The sequence below is a fragment of the Staurois parvus genome, unplaced genomic scaffold (genome assembly GCF_062004578.1).
Source record: "Staurois parvus isolate SC_StPar_1 unplaced genomic scaffold, SC_StPar_1.0 ptg000652l, whole genome shotgun sequence".
NCBI classification, from domain to species: Eukaryota; Metazoa; Chordata; class Amphibia; order Anura; family Ranidae; genus Staurois; species Staurois parvus.
This window is the reverse complement of record NW_028318448.1, coordinates 3,919,986-3,937,445: the sequence shown is the minus strand read 5'-3', so window position 1 is coordinate 3,937,445 and position 17,460 is coordinate 3,919,986. Positions and strand designations below refer to the sequence as shown.

The 17,460-nt window shown below is 41.4% G+C and overlaps 1 protein-coding gene across 1 annotated transcript in view; it reads left to right on the top strand.

Moving 5' to 3' along the window:
- Window positions 1-16,814, top strand: part of LRRC1 (leucine rich repeat containing 1) — a 256,785-nt gene extending 239,971 nt beyond the window's left edge. The window contains exons 13-14 of the mRNA XM_089694148.1: window positions 4,567-4,703; window positions 14,325-16,814. Of these exons, the coding sequence (XP_089550274.1) occupies window positions 4,567-4,703; window positions 14,325-14,483 (296 nt within the window). The 3' untranslated portion in view covers window positions 14,484-16,814. The remainder of the gene's footprint in view (window positions 1-4,566; window positions 4,704-14,324) is intronic.
- The last annotated feature ends 646 nt before the right edge of the window (window positions 16,815-17,460 follow it).

The following is a 17,460-nucleotide window of genomic DNA, read 5'->3' as shown; positions in this document are numbered from 1 at the left end:
AGCTGTCCCAGGCGGGTGCCCACACTGAAGATGCCTACGCCAGGGAGAGAAGACGGCTGGTATAACCAACGGTGGTTAAGACACTGCAGGACCGAGGGACAGGTAAGTATCTGTATTTTAAGAGTCAGCAGATACAGTTTTTGTAGCTGCTGACTTTTATTTATTTTTTTTTTTTCAGATGGAACTCCACTTTAATTATACTTTGTAAATTCTGTTAGAATGAAACATGGGTTATCACAGTCAAAACTTGTAGCCTGTTCAAGAGATTTCTCAGACTACAGTATGTAGGATTTCGTTTTTGCCCCACGTTTTTAAAAAATTAATAAAGAGAAAAAAATATTTTTTTATATTACACTTTAAACACAGTCTGTTATTCCTTATGAATATGGAGATAGGATGTAGATAGGTGTGAGACTTTCTCAGTGTTTGGACCAATTTATGTACCTGGCATCTTGTGTATCACAAAAATCAAACAACATTGTATCAGACACCTTGTACATTAAACACTGTCTCTCTGTGGTATAATAAATACAACTATAGAAGAATATCACAGAGCAAAAAAAAGTTTCCAAAATAAAGCAATCTTTAGTCCAAAACTGGAGGCACTTGAAATACTGGCACTGAGCATGGCCAGCAACCCGAGCTCTGCCTGTGACCATCAAACTGGAAACAATAGAACAGGCTGTGATCGGCCACACTGGAAACACGAACTAGGTGTGATCTGCAACACTGGAAACACTGAAACTGGACGTGATCAGCCACACTGGAAACACTGGAATTGGACGTGATCAGCCACACTGGAAACACTGGAACTGGACGTGATCAGCCACACTGGAAACACTGGAACTGGACGTGATCAGCCACACTGGAACTGGACGTGATCAGCCACACTGGAACTGGACGTGATCAGCCACACTGGAACTGGACGTGATCAGCCACACTGGAACTGGACGTGATCAGCCACACTGGAACTGGACGTGATCAGCCACACTGGAACTGGACGTGATCAGCCACACTGGAACTGGACGTGATCAGCCACACTGGAACTGGACGTGATCAGCCACACTGGAACTGGACGTGATCAGCCACACTGGAACTGGACGTGATCAGCCACACTGGAACTGGACGTGATCAGCCACACTGGAACTGGACGTGATCAGCCACACTGGAACTGGACGTGATCAGCCACACTGGAACTGGACGTGATCAGCCACACTGGAACTGGACGTGATCAGCCACACTGGAACTGGACGTGATCAGCCACACTGGAACTGGACGTGATCAGCCACACTGGAACTGGACGTGATCAGCCACACTGGAACTGGACGTGATCAGCCACACTGGAACTGGACGTGATCAGCCACACTGGAACTGGACGTGATCAGCCACACTGGAACTGGACGTGATCAGCCACACTGGAACTGGACGTGATCAGCCACACTGGAACTGGACGTGATCAGCCACACTGGAACTGGACGTGATCAGCCACACTGGAACTGGACGTGATCAGCCACACTGGAACTGGACGTGATCAGCCACACTGAAAACTCCGGAACTGGCTGTAATCAGATTTCACAGTCATCCAAAGTGTTCCATTCACCACACAGACACTTGCCAAACATGAACGCTTGTCTAATGAAAGGAAGGCAAACATAGCATGGATAATCCATGATCTGAGGTGAAACACAGCCTAATCAGCACCCTGAGTGGTAATCCTCCACTTGTCTGTACATAAGATCACTCCAGAGCCTTGGGTGGATAGATTGTAACCCCAGGAAAGACAATGCTTCACAGTGTAATATAAAGATATTTAAGTATTTATTAAAAAAAAATTGTACTCACAAGTTACAGTAGACTGGATAAATCTGATTAAGCAGTGGTAACTGCGGATGAAAAGAGTACTAGCTGTGAGCTATGGGGTTTGCCAGCTGCTCCCCAGCCATAGGAATCGCATGGCACTTGTCTGCTTATAGCGTGTCTCCACCCCCTTCTTAAGAATATCTGTAAAATATGTGGGTATATGGTGGATTGAGTGTGCAAACCAATATGATTGCAGTTCAATTTTTTTTTTTTTTTTAAACTCCTTGGTGCAGGCAGTACGCAAGTATGCTGCCTCTAGGCAGGTGGGCCTTGACACAGAGGGCCGCATATATGCGTATGAGATGTAACCAAACGTGCCAATAGCTCCCGGAGCAGTTACCAGCGCCTATTGGAGAACCTTTCGATCATGTGACCGCTGTGACAGACAATCATAGCAGTAACATGATCATAAACCCCACCCCGCCTCCTGGCATCAAAACCCCTTAAAGGGCCAGGAGGCGCAGCACCAAAGGGTTAAGGTGATTGCAATGTTTAGAGATAGGCTAAGACATTATTTCAGTTCTGATACAGAAATAGGCTTCCACTGAAATTGGTATAACTGGAATCTAGTTTACTGGCAATGAATTGTTGGACATAAAGGTTACATTATTGTAAAATGTAAATCCTAGTTCTTCACTCAAAAACAAATTTAAAAAATTGTATGCGTGCAACATTTTTCATTTCCACCTTTAGTATCTAATAGGATTTTAAAGTACCTTTGGGACTGTATTGCCTTAAAACGTTATAAATCCCAAAGGAAACATTTACTATATTGCAGATTACCAATTCTTAGATGAGGTGGCTGCAATAGCTTTCTTTTTAGACTTTATTACCTTTATTTTTTTCCTGGTGATCCAGCCAGTAAGTCTGTTGTTTTTTTTTCTTTTTAGAAGATCAAGCTTTTTTTCAGATACAGCAAGTAAAGGGATGAGACAAACCATTTGAACACTGACAGGGGTGTTTACAATAAATACTTATTTATGAAAAACCTTGACTCCAAAAGGAAAAAACTGGGGGCACTCTAATACAGGAGGTGTGTTACTGGCCAGAGCACCAAGGGAAAACAGAGGGGAAAAAGAGAAAACTAATGTAGCCACCATTAAGTTGCAATATATTACATGTTTGGTTTTGGGTTTATTACTGCTTGTTGCAACACCGCAGGGTTTTGTTCATGCATTTCATTAGGATGTACTGCACAGCTACTGCTTGGCTTGACTCTTTGCAGGGAACTTTTCATCCCCTGAATCACCATATAATGTACTGCTGTTTTCTACAGGTTTTACTATGAATCTGAAATGTCTCCCTTCAGGACATCAGTCTCATTACTGTACATTTTTTGGGCATTGGGGAAGCACGGCAAAAGGAAAACACTGTAAATGGCTGAAATCAGCAATTCTGACACCAACTGTGATCAGCAAAATAAAAATATCAGTGCTGGCTGTAATCTTCAAACTGAAAAGAATGGCAATGGCTGGTGCTTAAAACCAACACTTTGTACATGGGTCCACTGAGTAATGAATAAGCGCCGTCTTTAGCGTGAAACGCGTTTACCTGCCAGTCCCCTACTCTATTTCCACTGTCTGTATTGGTTTTATCTTGGTTCAATAAAGTGGATTGTTTGGAATGCAGCCGATCGGACGTTCTTTGTTCTCATCTATGCAGCACATGTGCTGGGCTAGCACCTACAGGAGGAGTTGTGCTTGGATATTGGGAGTCTCTCTACCTTGAGCAGCGGTACTACACTGGCAATTGCTATGATCTGAAAACTGGAAACATTAACACTTGCGTTGATCAGCAAACTGTAAACAGCTGTGCTGAATGTTATCAGCACACTGGAAACACTGGCACTTGCTTTGATCAGAAACACTGGCACTTTCTGTAATCTGCCACTGGCTGTGTATAATGGGCAGTGTTATTTTAACTGTCAGATCAGAACTATCCGAACACTGGCTGCAATTAGCACTTTTCTGTCTCCCCCTCCACTCTGTGTGTATGTGTGACAGGAAGGGGACAGCTAGCTTCTAATCACAGCCAGTATTTACACTTGAGATCACTGTGATTGGACACAGCATTCACATGATACAGTGCTTCAATTATTGGCTCTGTACTCTGCCTTTCATCAGCACCGGCCAATGAAAGTGCAATCACCTGCATTGATTACACTTTCAGCGGTTTATAAGCGGTCACTTGAAAGTAGCAGTCAGTGCGTCAGTACATTGTGACTGTGAGATCATCGCTATGTACAGGAGCACTGGCACTGTTTTCTGGAGCAGTGTTTACAAATTGCACTCTATAAAATAGCACCCACTTCTCCTCTGTTTTTTTTACAATGTAATGGGATTGAGGTTGTTAATCTGGAAACTGGAAGTTTCCACTTCTATACCTTCATTATCTATCTTGCAGAATAAAATCTTCTTGCTTACTGGCTCCTGACTCCTCCATACACTCCTCTCAGTTGAAACTACTGTAAATGTAATGATGGTAGTATACACTTGACAAAAGTTTAAAGACATGGTAGTAAAGAGGGGTAAAAACGTAAAGTTTTTCATAGTTCCTAGTCACTCATGTTTTGTGGTCAGACTCTGTATTACTTTATAATCCCACTTGTAAAATTATTGCATTTAATGTGGTTTTCAAGGTGAGTGGAATCCTTTATTGTAACGCTAGCATTCTTGATGCTGACTAATATGAATTTCTATCCCACAGATTACTTACCACGGTGCGGGGCTATTGAAAGTTTGGTGAATGATATGTCTGATGAAACCTGGAATGAAAGAGCAATGAATAGAATAAGTGCCATACGATTTTTAGATGATGAAAAAGAAGATGAGGAAGATGAAACGGTGACTGTTTTTTTTTTTTTTTCTTTATTAATTTGAGCTTTCAATAGAATATTGTGTTTTTAGTTTTTCTTTTTAATTGAATATCCTTATAATCAAAAAACACACAAATATGGCTGACTGCCTTCTGCAATGACTTGCACCCCCCCTTTACTTGTTTGATCACTTACCCCAAAAGACTGAAAAATTCATTAATTGCACTCATGAACACCTACAATTATACTGTATGTAGAAAAATACCCTTTATTATACATAAATGTGAGAAAAAAAGTAACAAACATTTTTGTTTAATATACTATTGACAGATTTGTCATAAACGTTACAGCACAACACTGCAGAGTACCCCTATTCCCAAACTGTCACTTCCTAAAGTGCATATTTGACTACCTTTTATAGCCCAGACAATTGTCCATATTCAACTGTATAAATCCTGTGGCCTGATGTGGCATGATGGATGCTTCCGTAAAAAAAAAAAAAAAAAAAGCCCTTGTTATTTATGGCACATATATACCACACCATTAGTAAATGGATCTATGTTTTAATAAGTCAAGAAAAGTGCAGCACTGTAAATTTTAAGCAAGTCACAATAAATACAAAAAATAACAAATACAGTGCCTTGAAAAACTATTCATACCCCTTGAAATTTTCCAAATGTCATGTTACAACCACAAATTTTGGTAGGTCAGCCATTCCTGTTTTCTGGAGTCCCAAAGTCTTAGAAATGGCTTTGTAACCCTTTCCAGACTCATACAGTGCCTTGAAGTATTCATAATCCTTTACATTTTCCACATTTTGTCATGTTATAACCAAAAATGTAAATGTATTTTATTGGGATTTTATGTGCTAGACCAACACAAAGTGGCACATAATTGTGCAGGAATATGATAAATGGTTTTCAAACTTTTTTGCAAATATCTAAAAAAAAAAGTGGCGTGCATTTGTGTTCAGCCCCCTTTACTCTGATACCTCTAATTAAAATCTAGTGGAACCAATTGCCTTCATAAGTCACCTAATTAGTAAACAGAGTCCCCCTGTGTGTAATTTAATCTCAGTATACATACAGCTGTTCTGTGACGCCCTCAGAGGTTTGTTAGAGAACATTTGTGAACAAACCGCAGCAGGAAGGCTAAGTAACACATCAGACAAGTCAGGGATAAAAATTTTGGAGAAGTTTAAAGCAGAGTTAAGTTATTAAAAAAAAAAAAAATATATATATATATATATATATATATATATATATATATATATAAAATCTCCCAAGCTTTGAACATCTCACGGAGCACTGTTCAATCCATCATCCAAAAATGGAAAGAGTTATGGCTCAAATGCAAACCTAGCAAGACCTGGTCCACCGGAACTGACAGGCCGGGCAAGGAGAGCATTAATCAAAGAAGCAGACAAGAGGCCCATGGTAACTCTGGAGGAGCTGCAGAGATCCACAGCTCAGGTGGGAGAATCTGTCCACAGGACAACTATTAGTCGTGCACTCCACAAATCTGACCTTTATGGAAGAATGGCAAGAGGAAAGCCATTGTTGAAAGAAAGCTATAAGAAGTCCCATCTGCAGTTTGAGAGAAGCCATGTGGGGGACAAAGCAAACGTGGAAGAAGGTGCTCTGGTTAGACAAGATCAGAAAATTTGACTTTTTTTTTGGCCTAAAAGCAAAATGTTATGTGTGGTGGAAAACCAACACTGCACATCACCCTGAACACACCATCCCCACCGTGAAACATGGTGATGGCAGCATGTTGTGGGGGTGCTTTTCTTCAACAGGGAAGCTGGTCAGAGTTGATGGGAAGATGGATGGAGCCAAATACAGGGCAATCTTAGAAGAAGACATGTTCGCGTCTGCAAAAGACTTGAGACTGGGGCAGAGGCTCACCTTCCAGCAGGACAACGACCCTAAACATACAGCCAGAACTACAATGGAATGGTTTAGATCAAAACATATTGATGTGTTAGAATTGCCCAGTCAAAGTCCAGACCTAAATCCAATTGAGAATCTGTGGCAAGCCTTTAAAATTGCTGTTCAAACGCTCTAAATCCAATCTGACAGAGCTTGAGCTATTTTGCAAAAAATATGCAAAAAATTTCACTCTAGACTTGCAAAGATGGTAGAGTCATCCCCAAAAAAGACTTGCAGCTGCAATTGCAGCGAAAGGTGGTTCTACAAAGTATTGACTCACGGGAGCTGAATACATTGCATTCCACGCTTTTCAGATATTTATTTGTAAACACATTTGAAAGCCATTTATCATTTTCTTTGCACTTTACAATTATGTGCCACTTTGTGTTTGTCTATCACAAAATACATTTACGTTTTTGGTTGTAAGATGACATGTGAAAAATTTCAAGGGGTATGAATACTTTTTCAAGGCACTGTAAATATCAGCAAATCATAAATAATAATCCACAAATATCTCTGCTCAAAAACCAACATAGTGAAAATAGCTGAATTGTGAAAATAACATCCAAATAGGATTTGTGAAGTGGATAGGCACTTTGGATTAATATTACTTTCACCATTCAGCTATTGTTTTCACTATTTATGTCGGTTTTTGAGCACAGAAATGTTGTGGTTTGATTTGTTGATATTTATTCGCTATTTTTTGTATTGTGATTTGCTTACTTTACAGCTCTGCACTTTTTTTCAAATCTTTTTGTGTTTAGTATCACAATCTTTAGTGGTGGCTGCTTATTTTCTTTATTGTACATCACGGGACACCAGAGCAGGCTATTCATGACTATTTGGTTATAGGCCACCTATAGGTGAATGGATGACAATGGCTGACCCATCAGAGAGGAGGTCCTCCCCTATATAACCCCTCCTATACAGGAATTACCTCAGTTTTTTTGCCAGTGTCTGTAAGGTGTATGGTCCATTAGAGAATCAGGGACTTTAATAGGATCCTTTCGGAAGGCTATGACCTAAAATGGATGGTGCTCAATCCTCGCTGGATAAGGAGAAGAATCCTCAAGGTTTTTCCTGTAATGCAGCCTTATGGTGCTGGATCCCATGCAGATGGAACCCTGTGCAGTTTTAAAATCTGAATAAGTTGCTTCCAGCGGGGTGCTGTACGGGTCGGAGGCAGTAGCCCCTCAGCATGGGGACTGAGTCCTTGAAGGTCTGTAGGACAGTGCCCGCTGTGATGGGTGAATTCTGGTGCCTGATGGAAGTCAGGGACTTGTAGCGGGACTGGTAAGATATCTCCTTTTTTTTCTCTCTGTAAAGAGTAACAAACATTCTAAATTGAAGGGAAAAGGAGAGGTGTTGTGACTGTGAGTTTCCACCAGGGGGAATGTTCACTGTTGTTCATGAGATGTGCTTGCTCTTTATGTTTTCAACCACTAGAGGTAGTGCGGCCAGCAATGGAATTCAGCCACATTTTGTTTATCTGGAGGCCAGGACACACGTGGGCTGCTGCTGCTCAGAGATTGCTTGGTGCCGAGACACAGAGCAGACTATTTTGTAGGGGCATGTGAGTACTCCTCTGAGGGGAAAGCATGGACCAGTCAGTCAGGTCACATAAGGCAGCATTTGCATTGAGTGTTTTTACTTCAGCACACTACTTGCATAGATGTATCATTGTGATCTGTGTTACTAGTAGAGGTGCACAGGTTTGCGCTATCTGAAGTGTTGTCTTCCAGAAATCGGAGTGGGGGAGGTGCAGCGGGAATGTACCACCGCCAGGTCCTGAGGAATCTAGCCGAAGGTCCACTGTAATATCCTCTACTGACAGGCCAGAAGCGACTGGGCAGTCTGTGCCGCTGCGTCTATCTGGCATTGTGGCTACTACTGGGGCTCCTGTCTCAGCATATGTAACCAAGGATGATTATGCTTCAGCCTTAGCAGCTTTAGAAGATAAGATCGCTGGGGTGACTGCATCAGTTTCTTAGGGGGCTCAGAAGCGGGATAGATCCCTGTTGCTAGAACCACCAATCCTGGGGCTTGAATGGGTGGAGCCTGGGGATGGGATGGGATGAGATGAGTAAGAGCTGGAGGAAGGTCAGGCAGTAGAATTTCTGTCTGAGGAGTCACAGCCTGAGGAGAAGCAGGGGGTCTCTGCCTCCCAGTCTCAGAGATGTTTAGTCCAAGACCTCACTGATATGGTACAGTCTGGATTCAGGCTACCTCTTATGGAAACCTCTGAGGTTATTTATTCTTCCCTGGGCTCTTTGAAGCCTTCACAGAGTACTCAGGCCTTTCCAGTGCATCATCTTCTGGAGCAAATTATGTATGCTGACTGGGACCACCCAGACAAGGTTTTTGTTACACCAAAGAGTTTTCTGTTTTGTATTCCATGGAACAAAAGTTTAAGAAATTGGGTTGCCTGTAGTGGATGTAAAGGTTTCATCCCTGAATAAATCTTTAACATGTCCTCTGAATAAAGTACAGGTTTTCAAGGACCAAGCAGATAAGCTAGAGTCTCTCCTTAAGGCCTCCTTCTCCCTGGCAGGTTCTGCCGCACAGGTAGCTGTGGCAGCTATTGGCCTTTGCCAGAGTCTTTCTGACCGTGTCAAGCAATGGATTGGAAGACCATCAGGGCAGGGGGAATGCTCAGCAGAGGATTTGGAGGATGTTCCATGTGCTTTAAGTTTTGCAGTTGATGCTCTTAAGTATTCAATTCAGCAAATTTCTAGCTTGCCCTCTTATCAGTGCACATGCGTAGGGTTTTGTGGCTGAAGAATTGGTCAGCAGAACTGCCATGCAAAAAATTGTTGGTCTTTTCCCTTTCATGGGGAACGGCTGTTTGGGAAATATTTGGTTAAATATATCCAAAAGATTTCAGGGGGTAAAAGTACTCTTCTACCCCCTTAAGAGGAAATCCAAACGCCCTTCTTTTAAGGTGTCAGGGGCTTTGGTTGCTGGGCCCTCATCTACCATCGGGTGGGGGGAAGGCTTTTGAATTTTGTAGCCGCATGGGGGGGCTCTAATCCAATGCAAATGGATAATGTCCACAATTTCTCTGGGGTACAAACTAGAATTTTGGGTTTTTCCTTCACCCCGGATTCCAAGATCAAATGTACCAACAAATCCAGCGAAAAGAAGAGCTTTATTTCAGGCTCTCGATTACCTATTGGCAAGGAGTAATCACAGCGATTTCAGCGGGCAAAAGATTTCAGGGGTTTTATTCAAACCTATTAACAGTCCCAAAACCAAATGGGGATGTAAGGCTCATTTTGGATCTCAAGAGGTTAAATCAGTTCCTATATGTCTGATCCTTTCGTATGGAATCGGTTGGGTCAGTAGTGGCCTCCTTACAGGAGGGAGATTTTTTGGTGTCCATAGACATCAAGGACACATACCTGCATGTACCGATATTAATTAATTCCTCACCAAAGCTTTCTGCGGTTAGAAGTAGGGGCTCAGCATTTCCAGTTCATAGCACTACCGTTTGGGCTGGCCACGGCTCCCAGAGTTTTCACAAAAAGTCTTGCTCCGGTGTTGGGGCTACTCAGAACTTGGGGGAGTATTGGTCATAGGTTATCTCTTGCTCAGAAATTGGTTGGTGCCAGATGTGAAGCAAGATGTGGTCCTTACGATGCAGATCCTGGAACAGCTGGGCTTGGTGCTCAACCTCAAGACGTTGGCCGTGGAACCAGTGCAGAGCCTGGAGTATTTGGGGATGGTCCTAGACACACGGTTCAGGCAAAGTTGCACCCTGAGGAATGAGGTTTCCTTCAATTTGCCTCTGTAGGTTGCTGGGGAAGATGGTGTCCTCGTTCGAGGCTATTCCCTGTGCTCAATTTCACTCCAGACCGCTGCAAAGGTACATCCTGTCTGTTTGGAACAAAAAGATTCTGGCAATGGATTACTGCATATCTCTGTCTCCAGAGTGCAGCCAAGCCTGAATTGGTGGTTGATAACTCAGTTTGGAGAAGGGAAGATCCTTTCAGCCAGTGGTGTTGAAGTTGGTAGCCACCGATGCAAGCCTTTCAGGTTGAGGGGCCATTCTGGAGGAGGCCACAGTTCAGTCCACATGGCTTCCACGGAAAGGGTTTTTCCCATCAATGTCCTGGAACTTTGAGCAGTGAGGCTGGCTGTGAGATATTGGACATCCAGGCTTCAGGATTGGCCTATAAGGATTCAGTCCAATAATGCCACAGCAGTCTCGTACATCAACCACCAAGGCGGTACCAGGAGTCGAGGTGCCCAGAAGATGAACTACATTCTGACCTAGGTAATGAGAGATGTTCCAAGTCAGTCAGCAGTGTTCATTCCAGGTGTGGAAAATTGGCAGGCATATTATCTGTCACCGGCAGTTTATTCCAGGGCAATGGGCTTTGCATCCCGATGTTTTGAAAGAAGTTTGCCCAGATGTAGATCTATTGGCATCCAGGTTCAACAACGTTGGTCGGTCTTTTTGTGTCCAGGGTAAGGGACCCTCGTGCGGCAGGGGTAGATGCCTTAGCGATTCCTTGGAACTAGTTTTCACTTATGCCTTTCTTCCGATCCAGCTGCTGCCACGTCTCTTCCGCAGGATTTGGGAGGAGTCTATTCCAGTGATACTGATTGCTCTGGCCTGGCCCAGGAATGCCTGGTATGTGGGCATAGTGAAGATGGCAGGCCGTGGGCCCTGCCGTATCGGCCAAACCTGTTGTCTCAAGGTCCCATATTGCATCCAGCTTTACTGTCATTAAATATGACAGCATGGCCATTGAAACCCAGATCCTGAAGGATAGGGGTGTGTTGGATTCTGTTATCCCCATCATGTTGGGTGCTAGAAAGGGAGTTTCTAGGAACATTTATTACAGAACCTGGAAGGCTTATATTGCCTGGTGTGAGGTTCACAAATGGCACCCATGAAAGTATGTGATTGGCATGATTCTGTCGTTTCTTCAAACAGGGTTGCAGAAGAATTTGGCTGTTTGTACCATTTAAGGGCCAGATTTCAGCATTCGCTATTTTTTTTCCAGAAGCCCAATGCATCTCACTCTTTTGGTTCGCACTTTTTTTTTTTTTTTTTACAAGGAGTAATGCCTATGGCTCCTTTTAGGCTTCCTTTGTGTCGTTGGGACCTGAACTTGGTTTTGGAGGTTTTGCAAAAGCCACCATTTGAACCTATTGGAGAGATTACACTGGTCCTGTTGACTCGTAAGGTGTTGTTTCTAGTTGCAATCACGTCTGCAAGAAGGGTGTCAGAGTTGGCAGCTCTCTTGCAGAGAACCATTTCTGGTTTTGCATTATGATAGGATGGTGTTGCAACCTCAGCCGTGCTTTTTACCAAAGGTGGTTTCTGGCTTTCATCTCAATCAGGATATAGTTCTGCCTTCATTCTCTGCTGGGTCTCAGTCAGCAAGAGAGAGATCTCTGCATACCTTGGATGTGATTTGTCTTCTTGAAGGTGACAGCACAGGTCAGGTTTGTGCTGCCAGAGGGGCCTAGGAAAGGGCAGGCAGCATCCAAGGTGGATCCACCAATTGATCATTCAAGCCTATGGTTTGAAAGGTAAAGTCCCACCCTTTTGGGTGAAGGCACAATCCACCAGGAGTGTGGGAACATCTTGGGTAATCCGCCATCAAGTGTCAGTGGCTCAGGTTTGCAAGGCCGCTACATGGTCTTTGGTTCGCACATTCACAAGATTCTACCAGGTGGGTGTCCGAGCCGCAGAGGATTCTGCTTTTGGCCGTAGTGTTTTACGAACAGCTGTGTAGGTCCTGAAGGATTGACTGTGGCCATCATGGTGTCACCCTCCCCTCAAATTTCTTATTGCTTTGGGACATCCCACATAGTCATGAATAGCCTGCTCTGTGTCCCATGATGTATGATAAAGAACATCCCACCCCTTTTTCTGGAATGTCATTGCTTGCTACAAAAACTGAGGTACTTCCTGTATTGGAGTGGTTATATAGGGGAAGGACCTACTCTAATTGGTCGGCCAGTGTACATTCACCTATAGGTGTCCTATAACCCACATAGTCATGAATAGCCTGCTCTGTGTCCCGTGATGTACTCCAAGAAATGGATTTTACAGGTAAGTATATAGAAAAAAAATCAATTTTTCACTGCACCCAAGAGCAGAGTTTTTCCTCTTAATTCCTTTTGATTATAACAATCACAGAAACCTGTAGACTGCAAATTCTTTGTGCTTTTTTTACACCCAAGAGACTTTACGAAAAACAGCTTTTCTTTGTGTACAGTAAAAGGATTTGGGATGCTTCCCTTTCCCAAATAATCCTTAGGGACATCATCTGCTTGTTTTACATTAATAGAAACTGGCTTGGCCACTACTACTGGCCAAATGAGCATTGTGCGTGTTTTCTGTCATTAGTATGCTAGTGTAAGCTTCAGTACATGCACCAAGGGTAAAAGTCTACAGTTAAGAGGTGTGGGCTTGTTAAAGTGGAACTGCACTGCATCTGAGCACCACAAACCAAAAATGCTATTTAATTCATTGTATTCAATTCATGTCTCCATGTTTTATTTTGTTGAGAAATAGTTTTGAAAAACACCTCCCTAGCATTTCTGACAGTAGCCATCTTGAGTAAAGGCAGATGATTCATGTAGCATTTACTTCCTGGAATTCATCTGCCCTTAGCTCAGGCATTGGCTCAGCTGAGAACCCTCCCTTCACGAAAACTGCTGGGATGTATGATGACATGTGCCTAGGCAGGAAACCAGGAAGTAACTGAAGAAATGTAAAAAAAAAAAATATGTAAAATTTGACATACTTTCCCATCTATTTACTAATGCTAGCAGCATAATGATTAAAAATAGTCAATGTTAATTGAGAGAGTGAAGTTCTACTTTAACTGGTGTTTCCACTGTAACACCACTCCACTGTCAGATACTGGACTGAAAATAAATCCACTATCCCATTGCTGGGAATGTGTATGAAAATGTTGTCTGAATTATTTGGCATATTCATTACCTTTGCAATTAAACTGTTGGCCTTGTTACAATTACAGAGTCCTGAATAAGTGATGGGTCTGTTATGTGTGGCACCACACACTGGCCCCATCCCCTCTTGTTGCCATTATTATTATAATACTTCATAATGGTTTCCACCATTTTCTCCTCACTTTCAATAACAGGTTCTTATGCAAGTATTATACACAGTACATTATTGAGTTGGATAAATATTTGCTCACTGAAACGGCAATATATTTTATCTCTAGGGTTCTTGCTGGACAGTAGGTCAGTAGGGTCACCCTATATTTTACAAGGATCTGAACAGGACTGGCAACAGATGGGCAATGTTGTAAGTTCTTGTATCTGCATTTTTATTCAAGCACTTTATGTACAGGATATGTGGCCAAATCTTTCTTGGGGTGATGTCAGCTGATCCTGCCACAAATCTGGTTCATGGTATAACAGTAATAAGAACTGACCTGGCCACTACTGCAGGCCAAACGAAGCACTGTGCATGATTTCTGTCAGTCTGCTAGTGGAATGTTCTGGTATGAGTCTACAGTTACAGCTAGGAGTTCTAAGCTTGTTAACCAACTGGGGAGATTTCCTAAAACGTGCAAAATTTGTCAGTTGTTTGCAGTATATGTTGGTATATAGTTTTTCTTCTTGAGGAAGCAAATTGCAGTGTTTCATTTAACTTTTTATCAATTTATAGCATACAAAACTATTACAGGACTCTTAACTTTTTTTTTTTTTTTTTTAATTCTCAGGCAACACTGCTAAGACGAGCTACGCCGCACCCTGGGGAATTAAAGTCAATGAAAAAGACTGTGGAGAACTTGCGTACCACTTTGAATGCTGCTAAAGGACTGGACTCTAACAAAAATGAGGTCAATAACTCCATTGACAGATTGACCACGTCTGTGTAGAGCTCCACCTTCATCTTACCTCCTGTGTCTTCCCTGACTGTTGAAATGTCTCCCTGCTTCCAGGATCATTTCTAGCCTCTTGTTTTTACCAGAGCATTATTCATAATCCCTTTTTAATACTTCTGTTGAGATGCTGCAGCCTGCACAAGAAGTGCCTTATTTCCACTAGATGCTCGCATCTGCGACCTCCTAAATTAAAGCTGTAATTTTTATATTTTGCCAATCTAGTTTTTAATGGCTGTCAACAACACTATTCTTATCTTTTTATTTTTTGATGTGCAAATATCCTCACTTTTTAACTCTGCAGATATATTAGGACATTTTTGGACCTAGAGGGATAGTTTTATTTGAAATTAATTTTTATTTTGTTTTATTGCAGCTTAACAGATGTACATTTTTTACACAATTACATTGTATATTAGGTTGCAAAAATATTTTGATTGTTAATAGAAAATCAAAAGCGGTACATATATTCATTGTAAAATATAAAGGATTTTTTTTTTTAATCTTTAATGTATCATTATAATGTGCCACTAAAGTTGTGCCTTAGAGTGGTGGTGGGTTTTTTAGACCAAATGCCTTTCTCTTTTATATTCTCCCTCTTTTGATACCTATGACATTGAGGGCTTTATTTAAAAATAATTAGTGCACAGAATAGTGATGGGCATTGGCCTATTGAAATCATCTTGACTTTACCTGATTAAAGATTTGTACACATAAGTGCCAAAAGGTGGTGTTCAGCATATGTTCTTGTAGCAGGCCATGCACTCTTCATTGCAAGAAAATGTATTCATTTGTATTGCTGAAAATATGTCGGGACCAAGCTAAATTCTGCTTTCATTCGCCAGTGTACTAAAATTTTAAAAATTTCAATGTTTACCCATGGCAACAATGCAGTCCCCATTTACTTCAATATTTCCCTTGGATGCCCCCCCTCCAAACAGGGTATAGCCTAATGCTACTTTATATTTTTACCCCTTTAGTTGATTTCTTGGTCAACTGGTACATTTTTCATTTACTTACAACAAAGAATCTGAACAATAGTTTAATGCATGTATCTGCTTACTTCTCATAACACAATCCAGAGCTCTTGCATAATTGTCTGGCCCTGTTATGGACCAAGGACAAGCTACATCTGAGGACTATAAATATTCATGTTATTTTCCTCTTATTATATCAGAGGTATCATTACACAACATAGAGAACATTTGCATCTTTATCAAAGGAAAAGAATATAACTGTAAACTCAGAGATGTCTATAATCATTTTTCAGCTGTTTGTACATCACTACAATTTCTCCATATTTTAATAGGCATGTCTAAAACTATCATGAACAGGTCCCATTCACACTTGGTTTGCCTTAAGGCAGCCAATTCATATTTCATTACCTAGTAGTGCACCTAAAAAAAAGTATGTGTTATATTTTAATTCTGCAAGCCATCAAGCACAGATGGTTCACATCTGTGCATTGCAGTGCACTACAATGAAAGTGAATTGTGCTGCGCTGCATAGGTGCTTTGGGGTACCATTGAAAACTAGTAAAATGTGCATTGTGGCAACTCGTTACACACAGCACTGTGCATTGCACTGCTACTCTGTATTACCACAACACAATAGTGTGTTTGGACCTCAGTGTTGAATCTGGTAAAATAGGTGTAATTTGGTCAATTGGCTGTGCTTAGCAGTTCGAGGGTTTGCAGAGGTGGCTATATTTTGGACCTCAGTCTTGTTTCCTAGTAAGTTCAGTAAATACACTACCTCAAGGGGTCTTCAAATCTGCTCTACAATAAATATCAATAGAAAGATCTGTACCTATACACATCCAAAATTGATTGTATATTGTTTAATAAAGAAAAACTAAATAAAATGTATTATACTTTTGAATAATTAGGCAGACTCCTCTTGGATGTACATAAAATCAGTCTTCAAGCATTAATTATGGATTATATTCTTAAATCTGCCAAATCCATCAGGCAAAACTTTTTTTTTTTTTCTCTTCCCTCTGGATATATTTTCTTTTTTTTTTTGCTCTTTGATACCCTGATTGTGTGCAATGTGTAAAGACAAGGACTACAAGCTGTTTTAGTACTCGCCTTCTGCCATTTCTTAAGGACTCCAGCATCAATCACACTCTCTATTATGGTTGCTTGGTTCTATCCCCCGTAATAGTCTTAACTGTGTTTGTTCACCCTCTGGCATCCATACTCAACAGAAAAATCTGTTTCACACTTTTCGGCTATGGATAATTAAGAGCCTTTTTTCATGCATTCATTTTTGATGCTCTTGATGAGTCTTTCGAGTTGCAAATAAGTAAATACAGTGGCACATAAACTGATGTTGTGAACTTTATTTGTATTGATGTGCTTTTAACTGGAGGTACTAGATTGGTGTGTTACATTTATTTTAAATGTCTTCTCAAATTTACCAGGGTTGATTTTTAGAAACCTACAGCAATTTTTTTTAGAACCTTTTAAAGAAGGATTCACTTTGTGCAATGTTATAAGGAAAATTGTGATATTAAATGAAATGCAAACTCAACTTTACTGTTACCTGTAAGTTACATCTTACGTTTCCTGTAATTAATGATACTGTAACTGGGATAAAGAGCTAGTAAGGTTGAACATTTTGCTCCGTGCACGGCATGTCATAACTGAGCCAAAGCTCCAGGATGAATACTGCTGTGACAGATGTGAGCAGGTTGCGATTGTGGAAGCTCACATTAGAGATATGAAGGCGCAAATTGCAATGCTGAGCAGAACGGGCAACCTTGAAATAGGTTTTTTGCTCGCTGAGCAGGTAGATAATGGGGTTGATGTGGAGGGTTGAGGGATAAGTCAGGTTCAGGTAGGAAGATGGGTTAATGTAGCTAAAGGGAGTGGTAGAGGCTCACAGAAAAGGAAGGCCAGTTCTTTAAATATCAAAAAAAAATTAGGTTTGTTGAAGATGTAGAGGTGTTAAATCCAGAGGTAGCAGCCCT